We start from the raw sequence: 16,986 nt of genomic DNA, 5'->3' as shown, positions 1-16,986 counted from the left end.
CAACAACCTTTTGATTTATGTTAGATTATTAAAGGAGAGTTTATCAGTAGGTTTGTAGTTTGGGAATATTTTTGGCTTGGAGCACTGGTATTGTCGTTTTTTACACTTGTGAGTTGTGTATGTATTGGTACCATTAATGTGCACATAGGGTTCTGCGGGTTTTTGAAGTGGAGGTTTTACCTTGAAAGAATAACATCTATCACACTGTAGTGTCAATATTATTCACAGTATGCACCAGGCCACAAGGACTCTCACTAAAAACATACGAGATGCGCATGCACAGCAAGAAATAGACTGGCCCATATTATAACTCATAATTAAACATTTTGAGATCTTGCTCACTATACTCGGCAGAATGAATTGATTGAAAGGAGACTAACACTCCCTGCACATTGTTTTCATGGTATTTTATGTGTTATTTGTAGATTTAAGTCCCAGAAGAAAGTCTGTGTGGCCCGAAATGCATTGGGCATGGTCGTAGAACAGAGAAACTTGATAGATCTCTCAGAAGAGATGTATTTTCTGTGACAAAAAACAGAATAAATCCTGTTGAAGTGTTCTTTGTAAAAGTTCTTGCTTTGAAAATTGCTTTTGTATATGCTAATGAAGATATGTATACAACATGTGTATTTAAGTTGTACTAAGTGAATGTTTCATGCTAAATTGGTAGCACCGGCTAATAGTAACAGTGCACATTGGTCAGGTACAAGTACTTGAAATATGTTTGAAGCAATCCTTAGCCATGACATTGCATTCATCACAGAAACATGGCTAAATAATTCAGTGTATCTAATCCTTGACCTTCCAGTATCCCCAGGCTTCTCCATCATTAGGAAGACAGAGAAATCAGCCAATGTGGTGGCACTGCCATCATACACAAGAACAGCATCACCATAACCGAAACAATCCCCTACTCCACCTTCGAATATCTTAGGACTGCCATAACACTAAGAAACAAAGTGACAGTGCCACCTCCTCTACCACTCACAAGGAAACACGCTGTCCTTCGGTGAACACCTGTTGGATTTAATAACACAAAGCTCTCTCTCCAACGCTAATAACCTAATACTAGGTGACTTCAATGAAACTGAAATGATGAGAAGACACTAATCCAATCTCTAAACAAATTTGTACTCAGCAAAGACCTCGCCCAACGCTGCAAGGGGCAAACTCACGACTACGGCTCAACCTTGGGCGGCATCATAGCCCAAAGCGAAGTGGTAAGCTAGATAAGATCCTTCCAGTCGGCTGGTCAGATCACCACGTCATACTATTCTATCGGAACCAAGTGGAGGCACCCCCAAACCGATCTCACAATGATCTCAAATGGTTGAGAAACATCAACCTGATCCCCCAACGCTTCTGGAAGAAAAAATGATGTCCCTACTCCCCCCCCCCCGCACACAGCCTTACTACGAGCAAACCTACAAACCTCTGCAATCCAGCGATGAAAACCGCCCTAGATCAAATAGCCTCATTAAAACTGAAAGAGACAAGAGACGCTCTTTCTAGATCATTGTTTAACGAAGATCTCAACGCGGAATGAAGCCAATGAACAGCAGCGAGATGGTGGAGAGCCAGCCCCTCTAACCATCTCTACCATTTAAGAGAGGAACTCAGAAAATACAAAAAACACATAAAGAGAAAGACGCAATGTTCTGCAGTACACCAGACAAATCAAAAAAAGCCCAGACGAGGTCTTCAAATCATTCAGCAACAAACCTCTAACCCAATCAAAGAAACTCCACCTATAGTAAAAAAAAAAGAAAAAACACTGCGACTGCCATAGTCTTCAACAATAAAATCTTAAAGAACGAACTCTCCCTTAACTGTTACTCGCAGATGCCTCATGAAAACTCTCCCCCAACCCAGAGGTTCTCAGCTCCCCAGCCCACTCCTCGGTCCTGCCAGCAGAGGTCTGTTTCAATGATCACAATGATCACCAGAGCCCAGGGTCCCATGCAACACCCACAAGCTGAAAGGCTTTCAACCCACTCACGAAAGAGGTCATATACAGGGTAATTGCTAAAGCCAAACCCTCCTCCACTACGCAGACCACATTCCTGCCTCTCTATTGAAAAGTCTTAAACACTCCTCAACCACTCTCTGGGCCAGGATAATAAACAGCTCCCTGAGCGTTGGGGTTATGCAAGACTGCTTCAAACTGGGCCAAATCACCCCACTTAAAAATTAATTCTCAAAAAATAGATCTCGCCCAACCCAACCAACATAACAAACAACCTGCTCTATTCTCACCAATCCGGTTTCAGGAAGGGATGCAGCACGGAAACTGCTATTGTAAATATAGCACACAATGTACATAATTCTTTGGACATAGGTAGATGCTACCTGCTTATCCTCCTCCACCGGTCAGCGGCCTTCGACAAGGTCAACCACAAGTCTTTTGAATTTCCTGCACCAACGGATCTGAGCAGACAGCACTGTTACGCATTGGTTCGCATCATTCTTGCAATAAGCGTGCAACAAATAAAAATCAACTCCACTTCTGATAATTCCGCTATCTACGGAGGTGTCGCCAAGGCTCGTTTCTCTCACCTACACTCATTCAGTCATTTGTAAAGCGCACTACTCACCTGTGAGGGTCTCAAGGCGCTGGGGAGGGAGGGGAAGCTGCTACTACTCGAATTGCCAGGTCTTGAGTACTCTCCTGAAGGTTAGCAGGTCCTGGCTCTGCCGTATGGGCATGGGGTGGGTGTTCCAGGTCTTGGCGGCGAGGTGGGAGAACGATCTGCCGCCGGAGGTCGCTCTTCGGATGCTGGGGGCGAGATTGGCGGAGCGGTGCTGGCTGTTGGGGTTGTAGAAGGTGAGTCGTTTGTTGAGGTATGCTGGTCCGGTGTTGTGGAGTGCCTTGTGTGCGAGGGTGAGGAACTTGAAGGTGTTCCTCTTGAAGCCAGTGCAGGTCTCTCAGGTGGGGTGTGATGTGGCTACGGCGAGGGACGTAGAGGATCAGGCGTGCATAGGCATTATGTGTGCGTTGCAGTCGTTTCAGGAGTTTGGTCAAAGCTCCTGCGTAGAGGGCGTTTCCATAGTCCAACCTCCTGCTGACGAGGGCCTGGGTGACCATTCTTTTTGTTTCGGTGGGGATCCACCTGTAGATTTTGCTGATCACGCGGAGAGTGTTTAAGCAGGAGGATGAGACAGCGTTGACCTGCTTTGTCATGGAGAGTGTAGAGTCTAGGATGAACCCCAGGTTGCGTTCGTGGTCGGTGGGTATAGGTGCTGTTCCCAGTGCGGTTGGCCACCAGGAGTCGTCCCCGGCCGAGGGGGTGGAGCCGAGGATGAGGACTTCTGTCTTGTCCGAGTTAAGCTTCAGGCAGCTGTTCTTCATCCACTCGGCGACTGCTTTCATTCCTTCGCTGAGGTTGTTTTTGGGGGTGAGGGGGTCCTTGGTGAGGGAGAGGATCAGCTGGGTGTCTTCTGCTTAGGAGATAATGTTGAAGTTGTGTAGTCGGGCGACGTGGGCGAGAGGTGCCATGTAGATGTTAAACAATGTCGGGCTGAGGGACGAGCCCTGGGGTACGCCGCATATAATCTCGGTGGCTTCGGAACGGAAGGGGGGAGGCTGACGCTCTGGGTTCTGCTGGAGAGGAAGGAGGTGGTCCATTCCAGAGCCTTGTCTCGGATCCCAGCATCGTGGAGGCGTGTGCGTAGGGTGCGGTGGCAGACAGTGTCGAAGGCGGCTGACAAGTCCAGGAGGATGAGGGCTGCAGTTTCGCCATTGTCCAGCAGGGCCCTGATGTCGTAGGTGGCGGCGATGAGGGCAGTTTCGGTGCTGCGGAACCCGGACTGGGATGGGTCCAGGATGCTGTTCTCCTCGAGGTAGCGGGTCAGGTGTCCGTCGACTGTCTTCTCGATGACCTTCGCAGGGAACGGGAGCAGGGAGATTGGCCGGAAGTTCTTGAGGTCTTTAGGGTCAGCCTTGGGTTTTTTGAGTAAGGCATTGATCTTGGCATGCTTCCAGCTCTCTGGGAAGGTCGCTGTCTCGAAGGAGATGTTGATGGCCTTGCGGAGATGGGGTGCGATGGTGGCGCTGGCTTTGTTGAAGATGTGGTGTGGGCATCTGTCTGACGGGGAGCCTGAGTGGAAGGTACTCATGATTTTTATAGTGTCGTCAATGTTTATGTTGGTCCAGGTGAGCAGGGGATCGATGTGGATGGTGCCCGTGGGGTCGGAGGTCTCAGTGGTAGTCGGGCGGTCATGGCGTTAAAGCTGTCTTGGATGTCTGTGATCTTGAGATGGAAGAAGGTGGCAAGGCAGTCTCACAGGTCTTGCGAAGTTGGGATGTCGGTGTTGGAGCTGGGGCTGGAGAGTTCCTTCACGATGTTGAAGAGCTCTTTGCTGTTGTGTGCGTTGTTGTCTAGGCGGTCTTTGAAGGAGGCTCTTTTGGCGCATTTGATGAGGTGATGGTGTCTGCGGGTGGCGTTCTTGTGGTCTGCGTAACTGTCCGGCATCTGTTCACGGTGCTATTTCTTCTCTAGTTTTCACCAGTTTGCTTGGAGGCCTGGAGGTCCTTGGTGAACCAGCTGGCTTTCTTGTTGGTGTGTCTGTTGAGGGTTTCTTGATTGGGGTGAGTGTGTTGGCGCAGTCGTCGATCCACTGTCTGAGGTTGCGGGCGGCGGTGTCGGGGTCGGCGGGTGGGCTCTGGGCTAGGGTGGTGGTCAGCTGGTCTTCGGTGACTTTGATCCAGCAGCGGCGGGGGATCTGTTGGGTGCGGTGGTGCATGGTGGGTTTCCGGAAGGTGAAGTGGATGCAGCGATGGTCGGTCCAGTGGAGTTCGGTGGTGTGGCTGAAGGAGACTTGGGAGCATGCGGAGAAGATGGGGTCAAGTGTGTGGCCGGCGGAGTGGGTGGGTGTTGTGATGAGCTGGCTGAGTTCGATGGTGGCGAGGTTGTCAATCAAGGTGGTGGAGTTGATGTTGTTCTCGAGGTGGAAGTTCAGGTCTTCGAGGAGGATGTAGTCTGTGGAGACGAGGGCGTGTGTACTGACGAGGTCGGCGATGGAGTCGCTAAATTGTGGCCGGGGGTCTGTAGACGAGAGTTCCTCTGAGGGTGGTGTTGGAATCGGTGTGGATCTGGAAGTGCAGGTGTTCGGCGGTGCTGAGGGTGTCCTCTGTGTTGGGCGAGACTCTGAAGGTGTTCCTGTGGATGATGGCGATTCCGCCTCCTGTTCTGTTGGTGCAGTCCCTGCGGGTGATCTTGTAATCGTCAGGGATGGCGATGGCGGGTGCCGAAGAGGGGTTCGTCCAGGTCTCCGTCAGGAAGGCGACGTCTGGGAAGTAGTCGAGTAGGTCTCAGAGTTCAACGCCGTGTTTGCGGTCGGAGCGGGTGTTGAGAAGAATGCATCTGAGGTGGTTGCGATCTTTCGCGGTCGGTGGATTGCAGGTCGGATACTGGTTAAACTGCAGTTCTGTCACGAGAAGGGTCCTTGGGTGCGCTTCGGGCGGCCAGGAAGCACGTGTGTGATCGTCCGGTGTTGAGTGCGAGGAAGGTGTTGGTATCGTAGAGGAGACTGGCGTTGTTGCTTTCACGGGGGCCAGGGGTTCTGGCGCTGGGCACGGTCCGAGCGCAGGCGGGTTCGCCTTCGGCACGCCTGCCATATAAGGGGAGGTGGGAGGGAGGAGCAGCGGGAGGCTTATGGGAGAGCAGGGGGGCGGGGACGAAGCAGCGGGAAACGAGCGGGCGGGGTATACAGAAGGAAAAAATGGGGACAACAGTAAAATGGAAATAACCAGTGCGGATAACCGAATGAGAAAAAATAAACCACTAAACACTACACAGGAGCAGAGGCGCAATTACAGTCAGGCAAAAGGCTGAGGCACAGGCGAACTCACAACAGCGGCAGCCGCAGCCAGGAAGGTACGGACACACAGGTAGTGCTGTGCGGCGTGGGGAGCGGCCTACTCTGAATACAGGGTCACGGGTCGCTCCTATATACATGGAACACCTCACAGTAATACTTAAACAAGCTAACATTTCATACCACCTTTAAGCAGACGACACACAACATTACCTGGAAGAATCCTCTCTCAATGACATACGATGACTGAACTCCACTTTCATAAAGGTCCAAAACTGGTTGACTCTCAACCACCTCAAACTCAGCAAAGAAAAGACTAACTTTCCTTCAATCCAACCACAACGAGTCCCCCAGATCTAAGAATGGCTAAACAACCTGGACGCTCTAACCTGCAATAGAACTTTGGCAGATCCTACCAAATCCCTGGGAATAACCCTGGACTCCAGTCTAAACATGAGCTCTTACATAAAGACCACAGCAAAGGGCGCCTTCTACACCCTAAAACTCCTTAACAGTATTAAGCCCTTACTCCCACAAGCTAACCTAAAAAAAGCCACACAAGCTCTCTGTTTCTACCATTAGGCAGGCATAGGTGGCCGCCTAGGGCGGCAAAGAGTGGAGGGCAGCCGCAGCAAAAAAATGAAACCTCAACAGTCAGGAAGCACTTACAGATATAAATGAAGCAGGTGCTTGCCTGAGTTGAAGCTCAAATTCAGTAACGCATTAAACAGCCCAAAAAATGATTGAGCTCGTTCGAGGCTGGGCAGGTGTGCTTTCTCCCCATATCTTATCTATCATCAAAAATTAGCTGCGATCCTTGCATGACTGTCTCGAGTGCAAGCCCAGTGATGTTCCTGTGAGGCCAGGTAACGTGCCTTCAATTCCACCGTTGACGTGACGTTCGGCGCCACAGGCGCAGGCTGTGAGCACGTGGCCGGCAAGAGGCAGAGAGACAGAGTTCCCGCTGCTGCCTGCAGGCCTATCCGGTACTGGGGGAGGCCGGGGTGGGATCCGGGTCGGCTGTGGCAGGCAGGTAGATGTAAAAAAAAATATAGGGGGCTAAATGCCTGGTCAGTTACTTATAACATGGCCCAGACTATTAATAAGTAAGCAAGCAGTAAGTTGAGCGCCCCGGTCGTGTCTGTCTAGAGACGAGAGGGGTTTGAAGTGCGTGCATGGCCGGGTCATTCCAGGCACGCCTTTAAACCATAGCTGCCAAAACTCTAAAGGCAAGAAGAGTTGTGCACAGGTGGAAGAGGAGCCCTTGGGATATGTATCATGAGTTCCCAGGATGCACATAAATCTCTGTCTGGGGCAGATTTTTAGGCAAACCTCTGGGAATGTTTGCGCATAGAAAAGAAAAGTACTTTTAGCTGGAGATGTAAATATCTGCCCATATTTTTTATGTTATTATTATGACTAGGGCCTAACATGTGGTTCAATCAGTTATGATGATAAAAGGGCTATAATAGAGTTAATATATTAGGATTACACTAATTGCAGAGATAATTAGACATCATTCTATACCTGGGATGGCTGATTTCTTGTTAATGCTAAATGCTATGTGTGATGTGACGTGCATAATTTCAGTGTAATTATGAGTGACGTTTCAGGGACTATGAGAGACACTTTCTGGCAAGCAACATAAAGATGAGGGAAGCACATAATCAGAAAGTGCACTAATTTCAGCCACGAGAAACACTAAGAAGACTTTAAACATACTGCACTGTCAGGTCACTGGACCAGAAATTGAAGGTCACTAATCTAGTACTCTTACAGATACTCTGGTGGGGGTGGCAAAATGTACTTTACTTAACTCTCTGTTCTTGGTGATCTGATCTTCACCCAGGCAGCCGTAGCGCTGTGTGTCTGGCCTCGGCCATTGACTCTGCAGCAGCAGGCTAAGGGCTGCCTCGTGCCACCTCCCACAGCGATCATTTTCGGTTTGCCGCCGGTGCCCGTGAATTCAGGCAGCTTGTCCGAGTCTTCTCTTAGCAGCCACTGCAAACGAACAGACTCGTGCTAGAGGTAAACAGCTATATGGTCTTGGTCGACATAGCTGTGGAACAGATACAAGGTGCTGGGTGCCTGCTTTGCAATAACCTAATTGTGCCTGAGCTAGTGCCATGGCCAGAGGCCGGCATTTCCTGGACAACATTGCTGTCGAGATCACAGGCAGCATTTCAGCTTTAGGCTGAGGTTGTCTCCACACCTGGAGGTGAAGGATCTGGAGAGTGTATTGTAGTGCAAACCAGGGCAGGGTCTGAGAATATATTGTTATGGTGCCCGCTGCCTCTGTTCCAGACATTGACGCCCCTGGGGTCACTCTTGTATTTGACTCAGGGTCATTGTCAGAGCTACAGGTGGAAGTTCAAAAAAACACAGGAAGAGTGTCATACTCTACTGGGCCTATGCATGGTGGTCAAAGAACAAGTTGCCACTGGGGTGGTTAGCAGTCAAAGCTTGGTCTGGGAGGAAGGTCTACCGTACAGAAAACCTATAGAACCAGAACAGGTGTAAGTACCTGTTCTGATAGCTCTAGAGGCACACAGAAACATTATCTTGTTTCTAGCTCATAAGTTACTTTCAGCCAAACAGACAAAGGACAGGTTAGATCTATTGTTCTACAAGCCAGGTATGACCAGCATCTAAAGTGAGTGGCAAGACTAGAGGCCATTCCAAGGCTCCTTTATTGCCTCTACCATTGATTGATGTCCCATGTGAGACGATGGACACAGGCCATAAGTGTGTCTAAGGTGTGGTGGACCTTTCCAATATGTACTCTGAGGAGGTGCCTCTGAGATAATGGCGAGGGCCCTCTTGCGCTCATCTTCATGGTTGGATTTTCAAAGAATGTGATATCCTGCCAAGGAACACATTTTACCTTTTCACCTATGAGGGAATGTGAGAGCAAGCTAGAATGATTTACTGCATCGCTGTGTGCCAACCAACACCAATGTGTTAGTGCAATGCTTCAAAAAGACCCAAAAGACCATAATAGAAACTCTATCAAAGCAAGAAATAATTGAGGCTTCTAGTCTGGATGACGGGGGTAGAGAGTGATGGTAGTAAAAGGGAGTGGGCGTCATTTTTCAATTCTCGCCTAGGGCGGCAAAACACCTAGAAACGGCGCCTGGGTCCTCTCCTAACTGGACTATGGGGATGCCACCCTCAGGCACCCCAAACTCTCACGTAGCCCCACTTGAGAGCCACCCCATAAATGCAGCATCCATGATGGTACCCTGAGCAAAGAGATACAAACGCATCTTCCCCTCACTGAAAAGTCTAAAGTGGCTACCAATCGAAGCTCCTTGTTTCACAACGGCCTGTCTCACACACGAAGTTCTTCACACTGGAAATCCAACCTACCTTACATCCTAACTCACAAAGGCTGGCCAAATGAGAAACGTTATAAGCTCAACACATTTCTTCTCATCCCACCCAAAAAAAAAACCTCATTCTTTCTCAGGAAACGCCCCCAAAGTCTGAAAAACACTGCTGATACATATCGGATATAATCCCTCCTTCATGAGCTTCAAGGGATAACTAAAATAATCTCTCCTCAACCACCCAGGTAAAAACACCTGACTCTCCCTGGAAGTACTACCACGCTCCACGCATGCATCTCCCAAGGACTCTACATTGGCTCAACTCTCAACACTTTAAAATGCCTCTGACAATGTTTTAAAGTACTACTATTGATTGATAATTCCTAACAATTGCTGTAAAGCACTCTGATACCCTCTTGTCTAGCTAGCACTATGAAAAACTCTTGAAATTATATGAGAAGCAGTTCTCCTGTGGTTGTGGGCGCAGTAATGGTGAAGTTTCCCAATAACAGCTCATATAGCAGTCTTCCTCAATGTAAAAGCAGATGCTCTCAGTGACCTATCTAGAATATTCATAAGATGACAATTGCAGGAAGAAAATGTGTCCACCATAAATATTACCGGAAGTAAATTATGCATTGTCCAGTCTCAATATGCACTCTGATTGTAATTTGCTGTCCTCCTAATTCTTGTGCAGAAAACTACAAGTAAGATTGACATCACTAAAGCTTCTGTCATTAGCATTCAGTCATGCTGGGTGACTTTGTTCTACATATTGATGATTTGGGAGACTTGAAAGTGCACAAATTCCTATGCTTTAAACCAGGCATGGGAAGCAAATTTAATGTCCTATAATTAAATCTAGTTAGTAGCATGTGCTGTTTGTTTTTCTTTGATGAAAGCTTCTGAGTCGCAGACTGGCCGGTGACTCAACCCTTAGTGGGCAATGCTCATGGGCACTGACTTCACGTTAGATTGTTTTCCCCCCATTAGGTTTGAACGTGTACTGGTGGGACTTGAGAATCAACAAGTTCTCCAAGTTTTTTTGTGCCCACATGGTGAATTCACTACACCCATACTCAGAATTTTTTTTAGCATCCGCTCTCTTTCGACACTATCTGGAGAACGCCTACCAATTGAGTCCCTGGATGCCAGGGTCCTAATGCCCCTCACAGGGCCTTGCTCCCTTTTTCATCGACCTTCAACTCAGGAGAATGCAGAGCCTTATAGGCTAATGATATAGACAGCCTTTCAGTACTGCCCTCAGGGGCACACAAGATACCCATGGTTGGATCATTACGAGGTTTGTATCCGCTCCCTCTCCCCCGGACCACCATGACAACGACCCCTCATGTGAAGCTTGCTTCGCTTTCCAGTTGAAGAAAACCATATGAAACTGAAGTCAGAGGTGTTTGGTGCACCACAAGATGCATCAGCAACCTGCCCCTGACCTCTTTGACGAATAAGACTCCTTCCACACCAGGGAAAGTGACAATGCCAGTCCTTCTGGCATTCTGACGCACCAGCCTACACTCAATCCAGGGGCCTTCTCCTCCAGAGCCTCTGGCAATGAGGAAAAAGAGGAGCCTCCACTGACCTCCAGGATTAGTTATCCTCGACTGAAGACCTTACCCAGGTTTTTAAGAACAGTTCACTTCAAGCCTTGCAAGAGGCCTCATGACGAGGCAGAGCACCTCTCCCGAGGTATCCTGGCGTTGAGCCACATGCACAAGCCAATGCAGCCTCCAGGACCTATGCCATTTTCAGGCTTTGTAATCACTATGCTAAGCCACGGATTAAAATAATGATCAGTCCAGCATTGACCCCTCTTGGCTCTATTGACCCTAGCACCTAAACCATCGTCAACAGTGAGAGCATCTTCGCGCATATTCGGAGCAGACGATCCTCAAAAAACTCCAGGAAGAGATTGATGTGAGACAGATGTCTTAATGATCCCATCAGCTGGAAGATTTCAGCTAAACGATCCCTGCCGAAGCCTACAGAGACTGCCTTAAAAGAGGACCCCACATTGTTGGGCAATCTGGGTCTCATGCCTCGAGAAGGAACCTACATCTGAGGCCTCCCAGGATCCCATCACAGAGACGGGAATCAGCCCCCCACCTCATCCATCACCACCAGTGCCGCACTCACATAGAGCATCCCCACAATATACACCAGAGGGATCTTCACACACCTCCGGAGACTCCAGCAGTCATTTAGCCCTGCTGATCCTTACAATGAACTTTTCGAGCCAGGGCCTACAAACGATCCTTGAGACGGCGAAAATATCATTCTCCTCCGCCCTTGGCGACCCAGAACTCGCCCATTAGCGCATTTCCCCTGACAGTACTACAGCCTATCACAGGGTCATCAGGTGGGCAGCCTCCTTCCACAAAGTGGACATGCATGTCTTCCATGGGGAAGACTATTTCCTCCCCATGATGCCCTAGAAATTGGAGCAGACGGTGCCAATGTTGAAAACCATGCTCAAGTCTGCCCATGAGATATTCAAAGAGCCCACAAATGCTAGGATAGTTATCCGGGGTGGAGAAGTGACCTCAGTTACGTGACCCGATTTATATCATTGGCTATTCATTGTCCTTTCTGACTCCAGCTTTAATTCAACCGACATCTCAACCGAATCAGACTGAGGAATCTGCTCTCACTTTACCACCAGGCAGACAACACTCCTTATATTCTCTTTTTGGTACTGACTCAGACAACTATCCTGATCTGGGGGATGCGTTTGCTCAGCCCCATCACAATGACAATTGGTATGAGGGACTTGCAGGATGCTAGTGGGCTAGACCCCTGAGTCAATCCTTGTCTTCCCTCCTTGCCTGGCCCCATAAGAATTGGCATTCTACACTATGGTTACACATAGGGCGGCTAAGGTCCTTGACCTTTAGCTTCCAACTATGGGTGTGAAGCAAGTGTTACCTTCAGTAATAATGTAACTAGTAGAGACATAGTCTAGCCGCAGATTCCTTAACTTGTGAATTCTCCCAGACTGGATCCGAAGATTTTTCAGCAGTACCTCTAAGTGCTGGGGAAGGTGTCGTACAGCTCCGTGATTATGTCAACTCCAGTTGTGATATCAATGGAGCTATGTAAGTCCCCTCTGGCACGCGGATGGATGTCTGTTTCTTTTGTGAAACCTTGCGCACAAGAACGTGGAGCCACTACAAAAACTGGCTGAGAAAAGTGTGCCTAAAAGATCAAAAATCTTTAAAACAAATCTTATTAAGTAGCAATAAATGGTATGTGAACACCAGCCAAGGACTTAAAGGAAAAGACCAAATGAATCAACGATGCACAAAAGCTACGTGAAACCCTGCGCATTGGTGTATAAACCAGCCTTGCAAAACAAAACACCTCTCACTCTAGCATTCACCCAGGATTGGAAATGAATGGTATGGTAATACCAGAACAAGACTACGTGGTGTAAATCAAGTCATACCACTACACGAAACTGTGATCACTGGAGTATAAAACCAGTACTGAAAAAAGGGAATAACCCCTACATCATATGTCGTTCGCAGAGCAGGGAGGATGGGCACGGCATTAAAGAATCTGTGGCTAAACAATTTCTCTACCAGATACATCATTACCAAAGGTAAGTAACTTTTCAATCTGATAGACCTCTAGCCGCAGATTCCTTGACTTGTGAATTAAATACCATATAGCTATACCCACTGGGAGGATTGTCTTCAAACTAAGTATCACATTGATCGCTGGGCACCACTGCCTCTCCAGCAAAACTGCTAGGTTCCTTATTTAGGTCTGATGAGCTGGCAATAGTGTTGCTGGCAAGGCTGGATGAGAAGACCCAGAGAATGAGTGAATGGACAGGTCACCTGTTCTTAGCCAGCTCGAGCTCTCTGGTCAGAATGGATTAAAAGGCCTAAAAATAGCTTGCCCTGATAAAATCTGACTCGCCATAGCAAGTAGGCGAGTAGATTTTTTGAGTCCTGGTTTATGTTTCTGGGTTTGAAATGGAATATCTCACATGGAGGCTTTTATCAGCGAAGCAGAAATTGCTACTTCTTGAAAACATGAAAATATACGGTACAACATAATCTTGATTTGCTCATATCTGTAGGTGAGAACATTGTCATTGGATCAGAATTAAATACATGAAGGTTGTCCATCCATGGCCAGAGGAGGGACGGAGCCTCGTATAAAATACCTGAAGGTTGCCCATCCATGGCCAGAGGGAGCGAGCCTCGTATAAAATACCGGAAGGTTGTCCATCCATGGCCAGTGGAGGGGGCAACCTCCTATAAAATACCTAAAGTATTTTATAGCTAGAAGAGCTATGATGTCGAAAGTTCCCTGCATATAAACTTTGAGTCTTTGACAGTTTAAAATGTGTTGTTGACGTGTACATGCTTCAAAGTAGATAAAAGCGTGACAAGAAACCGGTGCAAGTTTTACTTTTCTAATCGTTACAGATGTCTCTAATCGCACGGACATAGCCACGGTGTGCCTTTTCCCCTAAACGGGCCAAAAGGGTACAACAGCTGGTATGAGAGAAATGAAAACAGTTCTACTAGTAGATTAAAAACGTTTCTTGTGATTTACGCTCTTCAGTAATCAAGACAATAGGTTGTTTTGTTTTTTTTTCTTTCATGCTAGTCTTATGTACGTTTATACAAAGACCATCAATAATAGGATTAGTTTACTTCGTTTTAAGGCAGGAATGCAAAAATAAGTTGTCTTCAAAAATGAGCTTGGACAAATGTGGACATGAGTAGTGCTGCCGTTTGATTGAGGATCCTGCCGCTAAAAAGCAAAATTCTAAAGGTAAAGTAGGTAAGAGCTGTTTTTAGAGGCAAATAGAATCACTGAATGCGAAGGCTGCAAGGCACTCTATCTTGAGCTACATTAATGTGCTTCAATGATTTAAAACAACTTAGTTTATACACTTGGTTCCACATTTATACTTTAGCCCACAGCCACATTTGTGTACATTTTAATAAATAATAAACCGCAACATTAACTTTTCTGTAAGTAGAAAACCAATATATCAAACCTTGAATAAGTATGGATGGTTCTTTCTTTAAAGGACACTGGGATCATCTAGAAGGACACAAGCAGAACATGATCTACATGCAGGCAGTAGGTTTAAACAAAACTGAGCTCCTATGTGTTCGTGGGAAGATTTAAAATGGTAGAATGTTTATGGAGACCCGAATACTGAGATATGTGTTTTTGTTTATAGACACATCAATGTAGTCAACCACTTGAATCTATGCAGAAGAATACCTGTATTTTCCCTTTTAGGGCAAAATTAAGTTGGGAGGTTCCTAAAACGAAGGGTGACTATCTAAATTTGGTAATTGGCATGAAGAGACGAGTCCCAATCCTTAAGGGTTCCGGAGTAGCATGCTACTCACCAAGAAAATGCTTCAACACCCCATTAGGGGTAACAAGCGCCATATAAATGCAAACCTATTTTCCCTCTTCCATCCCTCCACTATCCTTCTCAATCCAAATAACTGACTAATATCCACCACTCAAATTACTTTAATATTTCACTATACTAATTCACAACTAATCCTTTATGGGTTCTGGAGTAGCATGCTACTACTCCTCCCAAAAAAGCTTTTCAACTCTCCATTAGGGGTAACAAGCGCCATATAAATGCAAACCTTTTTTCCCTCTTCTATCCTTCTGAATCCAAATAACTGACTAACCTGTCGACCACTCAAATTACTTTCATATTTCACTACACTAATTCAACACTAATCCTTCTTAGGTTACGGAGTAGCGTGCTACTCGCCGAAAAATCGCTTCGAAGCCTTGTCGAGGGTAGTAAGCGCTATATAAATCAAATTATCATACAATACAATTTTTCTTAAAGTGATTGGGCCAACTGTTGAAAATAATTAATCATGGGTTCGTGGACACAATCAAATATAAGAACTCGGCACTAAATATCAAACACATTCTCATTTTTGCAAACGTCAGACCTTTGCAGTAAGCAATAGCCAACGATGAGACACTCCAAGTCACCCTTTTTGATTTGTTTTAGGTTAGTACAAGCTAGACTCGTAATTGATATAAATTGTCACAAGTTCATTCAATATGAAAAGGTGAGTTCTACAATTAAGTGATACTTTTGTTCCGTCTATGCTAAAACACTAAATTTGAAATGTCCTTTTTTCAGATGAGAATCGCAGTGAACAATCTGATACACCTGTCCTGGACTTGTCACCTGAACGGGAACAGCCCATCATATTGCCTCCAGATCAACGCCCTCCAGAGCCTCCCGAACCTCCTCCATTCTCTGAAGAAGATCTAGATTATCGGACAGAAAAACAGCACACTCCTAGCATTAGCACTAATGCCACTGACCCGCATGCAGCTGTGAAAGAGGCTCTACTTCAGCTGCTTGCTCAACATCAGGCTCAAGAGGAAGATAAAAGCATTATCGATTATCCGTCGGGGGGTCCATTGACAGTGGCTCAAGATTACACTGATCATTTCAAATGTACTTACTCTTCCACCCCTTATGGCAGTGATGGAGGAGGTCCTGGATCTACTGGTGCATTAGAAGGAAGAAATTTTGTTGGAAACGCGGACAGTCAGCCTCCAGATAACTACAGTACTGCTTCATCTCATTCTAGTGGTGCACCTCAGCCCCCGCCTGCCTTTACAGAGCCATTTCCGAGCTCAGTGGCTGGTTACGGAGACAATTACCTCAACACTGGTTCCATGATGTTTAGTGGCGATAAGGACCATAGGTTTGAATATATGCATGGGCCTATCTTAGTGCTAGGAAACAGTGGTGACCCCTCGATAGGTGCAGACGTTGCGCATGGTTTATCAACAAAGATGCATAACTATAATTATAGCACTAATTTACAGGACATGCCTCGTGGCCCTGGCCACATTCAAGGACATACGTGGTCTTCACCTGCTCATGTACAGGGATATTCCCAAGGATTTAGAGGACATATGAATCCAGCAACAGTACGGGGGCGTGGCAGAGGATTGCCGTACTGAGATTTTTTCAGGCACATAGTCTATATTAGGAAAGACTTATTTTTCCAACCCATAACACCACAGCTGCAATTAAAAGCAGCAGTTCAAAAGACTTGAATAATAATTCAACAGCTTTATTTTTATGCCAGAAAGGGTCTTGCAAGAAAGCAAGAGAAAAAGTATGCAGTTTTCAAAAGTAAATCAATTGATTGTACATCTTCACAAACTCTAGTCGTGTTTCTTTTTGTATTTTGCCTAATCTAAGTGAAAAATAACTTTAAGGGTTTCAGCTTTTTATGGATATTTGCAGACCTGTTAAAGAAGTATGCACACTTGTGCTTTTTTGTAAGTTTGGACCAACTTTTATGTAAAAAGAAAATTTTACAACAGTCAAAATGCCAGATAACCATTTCCTTTTGGGTATTTTTCTTTTTACAAAACTACCTTTTAGTCAAAGGTCGCTGTCGGTCTTTGCACTGCTTTCAGTGTTATTGTGGAAGATGTACTTTGCTCACTTCAGATGAAATAAAACAACCTTTCAGATAAAACCACCATTTATCCTGATGCAAATGTTATAAACAAGGTCAGTTTCATGGTTTGTTTAAACCACTGATTTGGTGTTTCGGATGATAGCTATTTAATTACAATCATGGTTTTGAACAAGGATGTGCCTTAACTTTTCAGCTTGTAGTCTTTAACTAATCCTACTTGATTTCGTTTGTACGTCAGAACATTTGTGTGACTCACTTACTGCTACCTTTTCAGGTAATGCAAAACTAGAAAATTAAGGAAGTTGAGATTCCATGGCAGTTAAAAAAAAAAAATTCGTTTGGAAACTGAAAGCAAGGTT

General features: G+C 46.2%; 1 protein-coding gene across 2 annotated transcripts in view; it reads left to right on the top strand.

The window, feature by feature from the left end:
- Positions 1-16,684, top strand: part of CDK13 (cyclin dependent kinase 13) — a 777,929-nt gene extending 761,245 nt beyond the window's left edge. For both annotated transcript variants that reach the window (XM_078688204.1, XM_078688203.1), the window contains exon 16: positions 15,319-16,684. In XM_078688204.1, the coding sequence (XP_078544330.1) occupies positions 15,319-16,157 (839 nt within the window). In that variant the 3' untranslated portion in view covers positions 16,158-16,684. The remainder of the gene's footprint in view (positions 1-15,318) is intronic.
- The last annotated feature ends 302 nt before the right edge of the window (positions 16,685-16,986 follow it).

The sequence above is a fragment of the Lissotriton helveticus genome, chromosome 4_1 (genome assembly GCF_964261635.1).
Source record: "Lissotriton helveticus chromosome 4_1, aLisHel1.1, whole genome shotgun sequence".
Lineage (NCBI taxonomy): Eukaryota > Metazoa > Chordata > Amphibia > Caudata > Salamandridae > Lissotriton > Lissotriton helveticus.
Note: the sequence above shows the minus strand (reverse complement) of the source record. Positions and strands in the feature narration are given on the sequence as shown.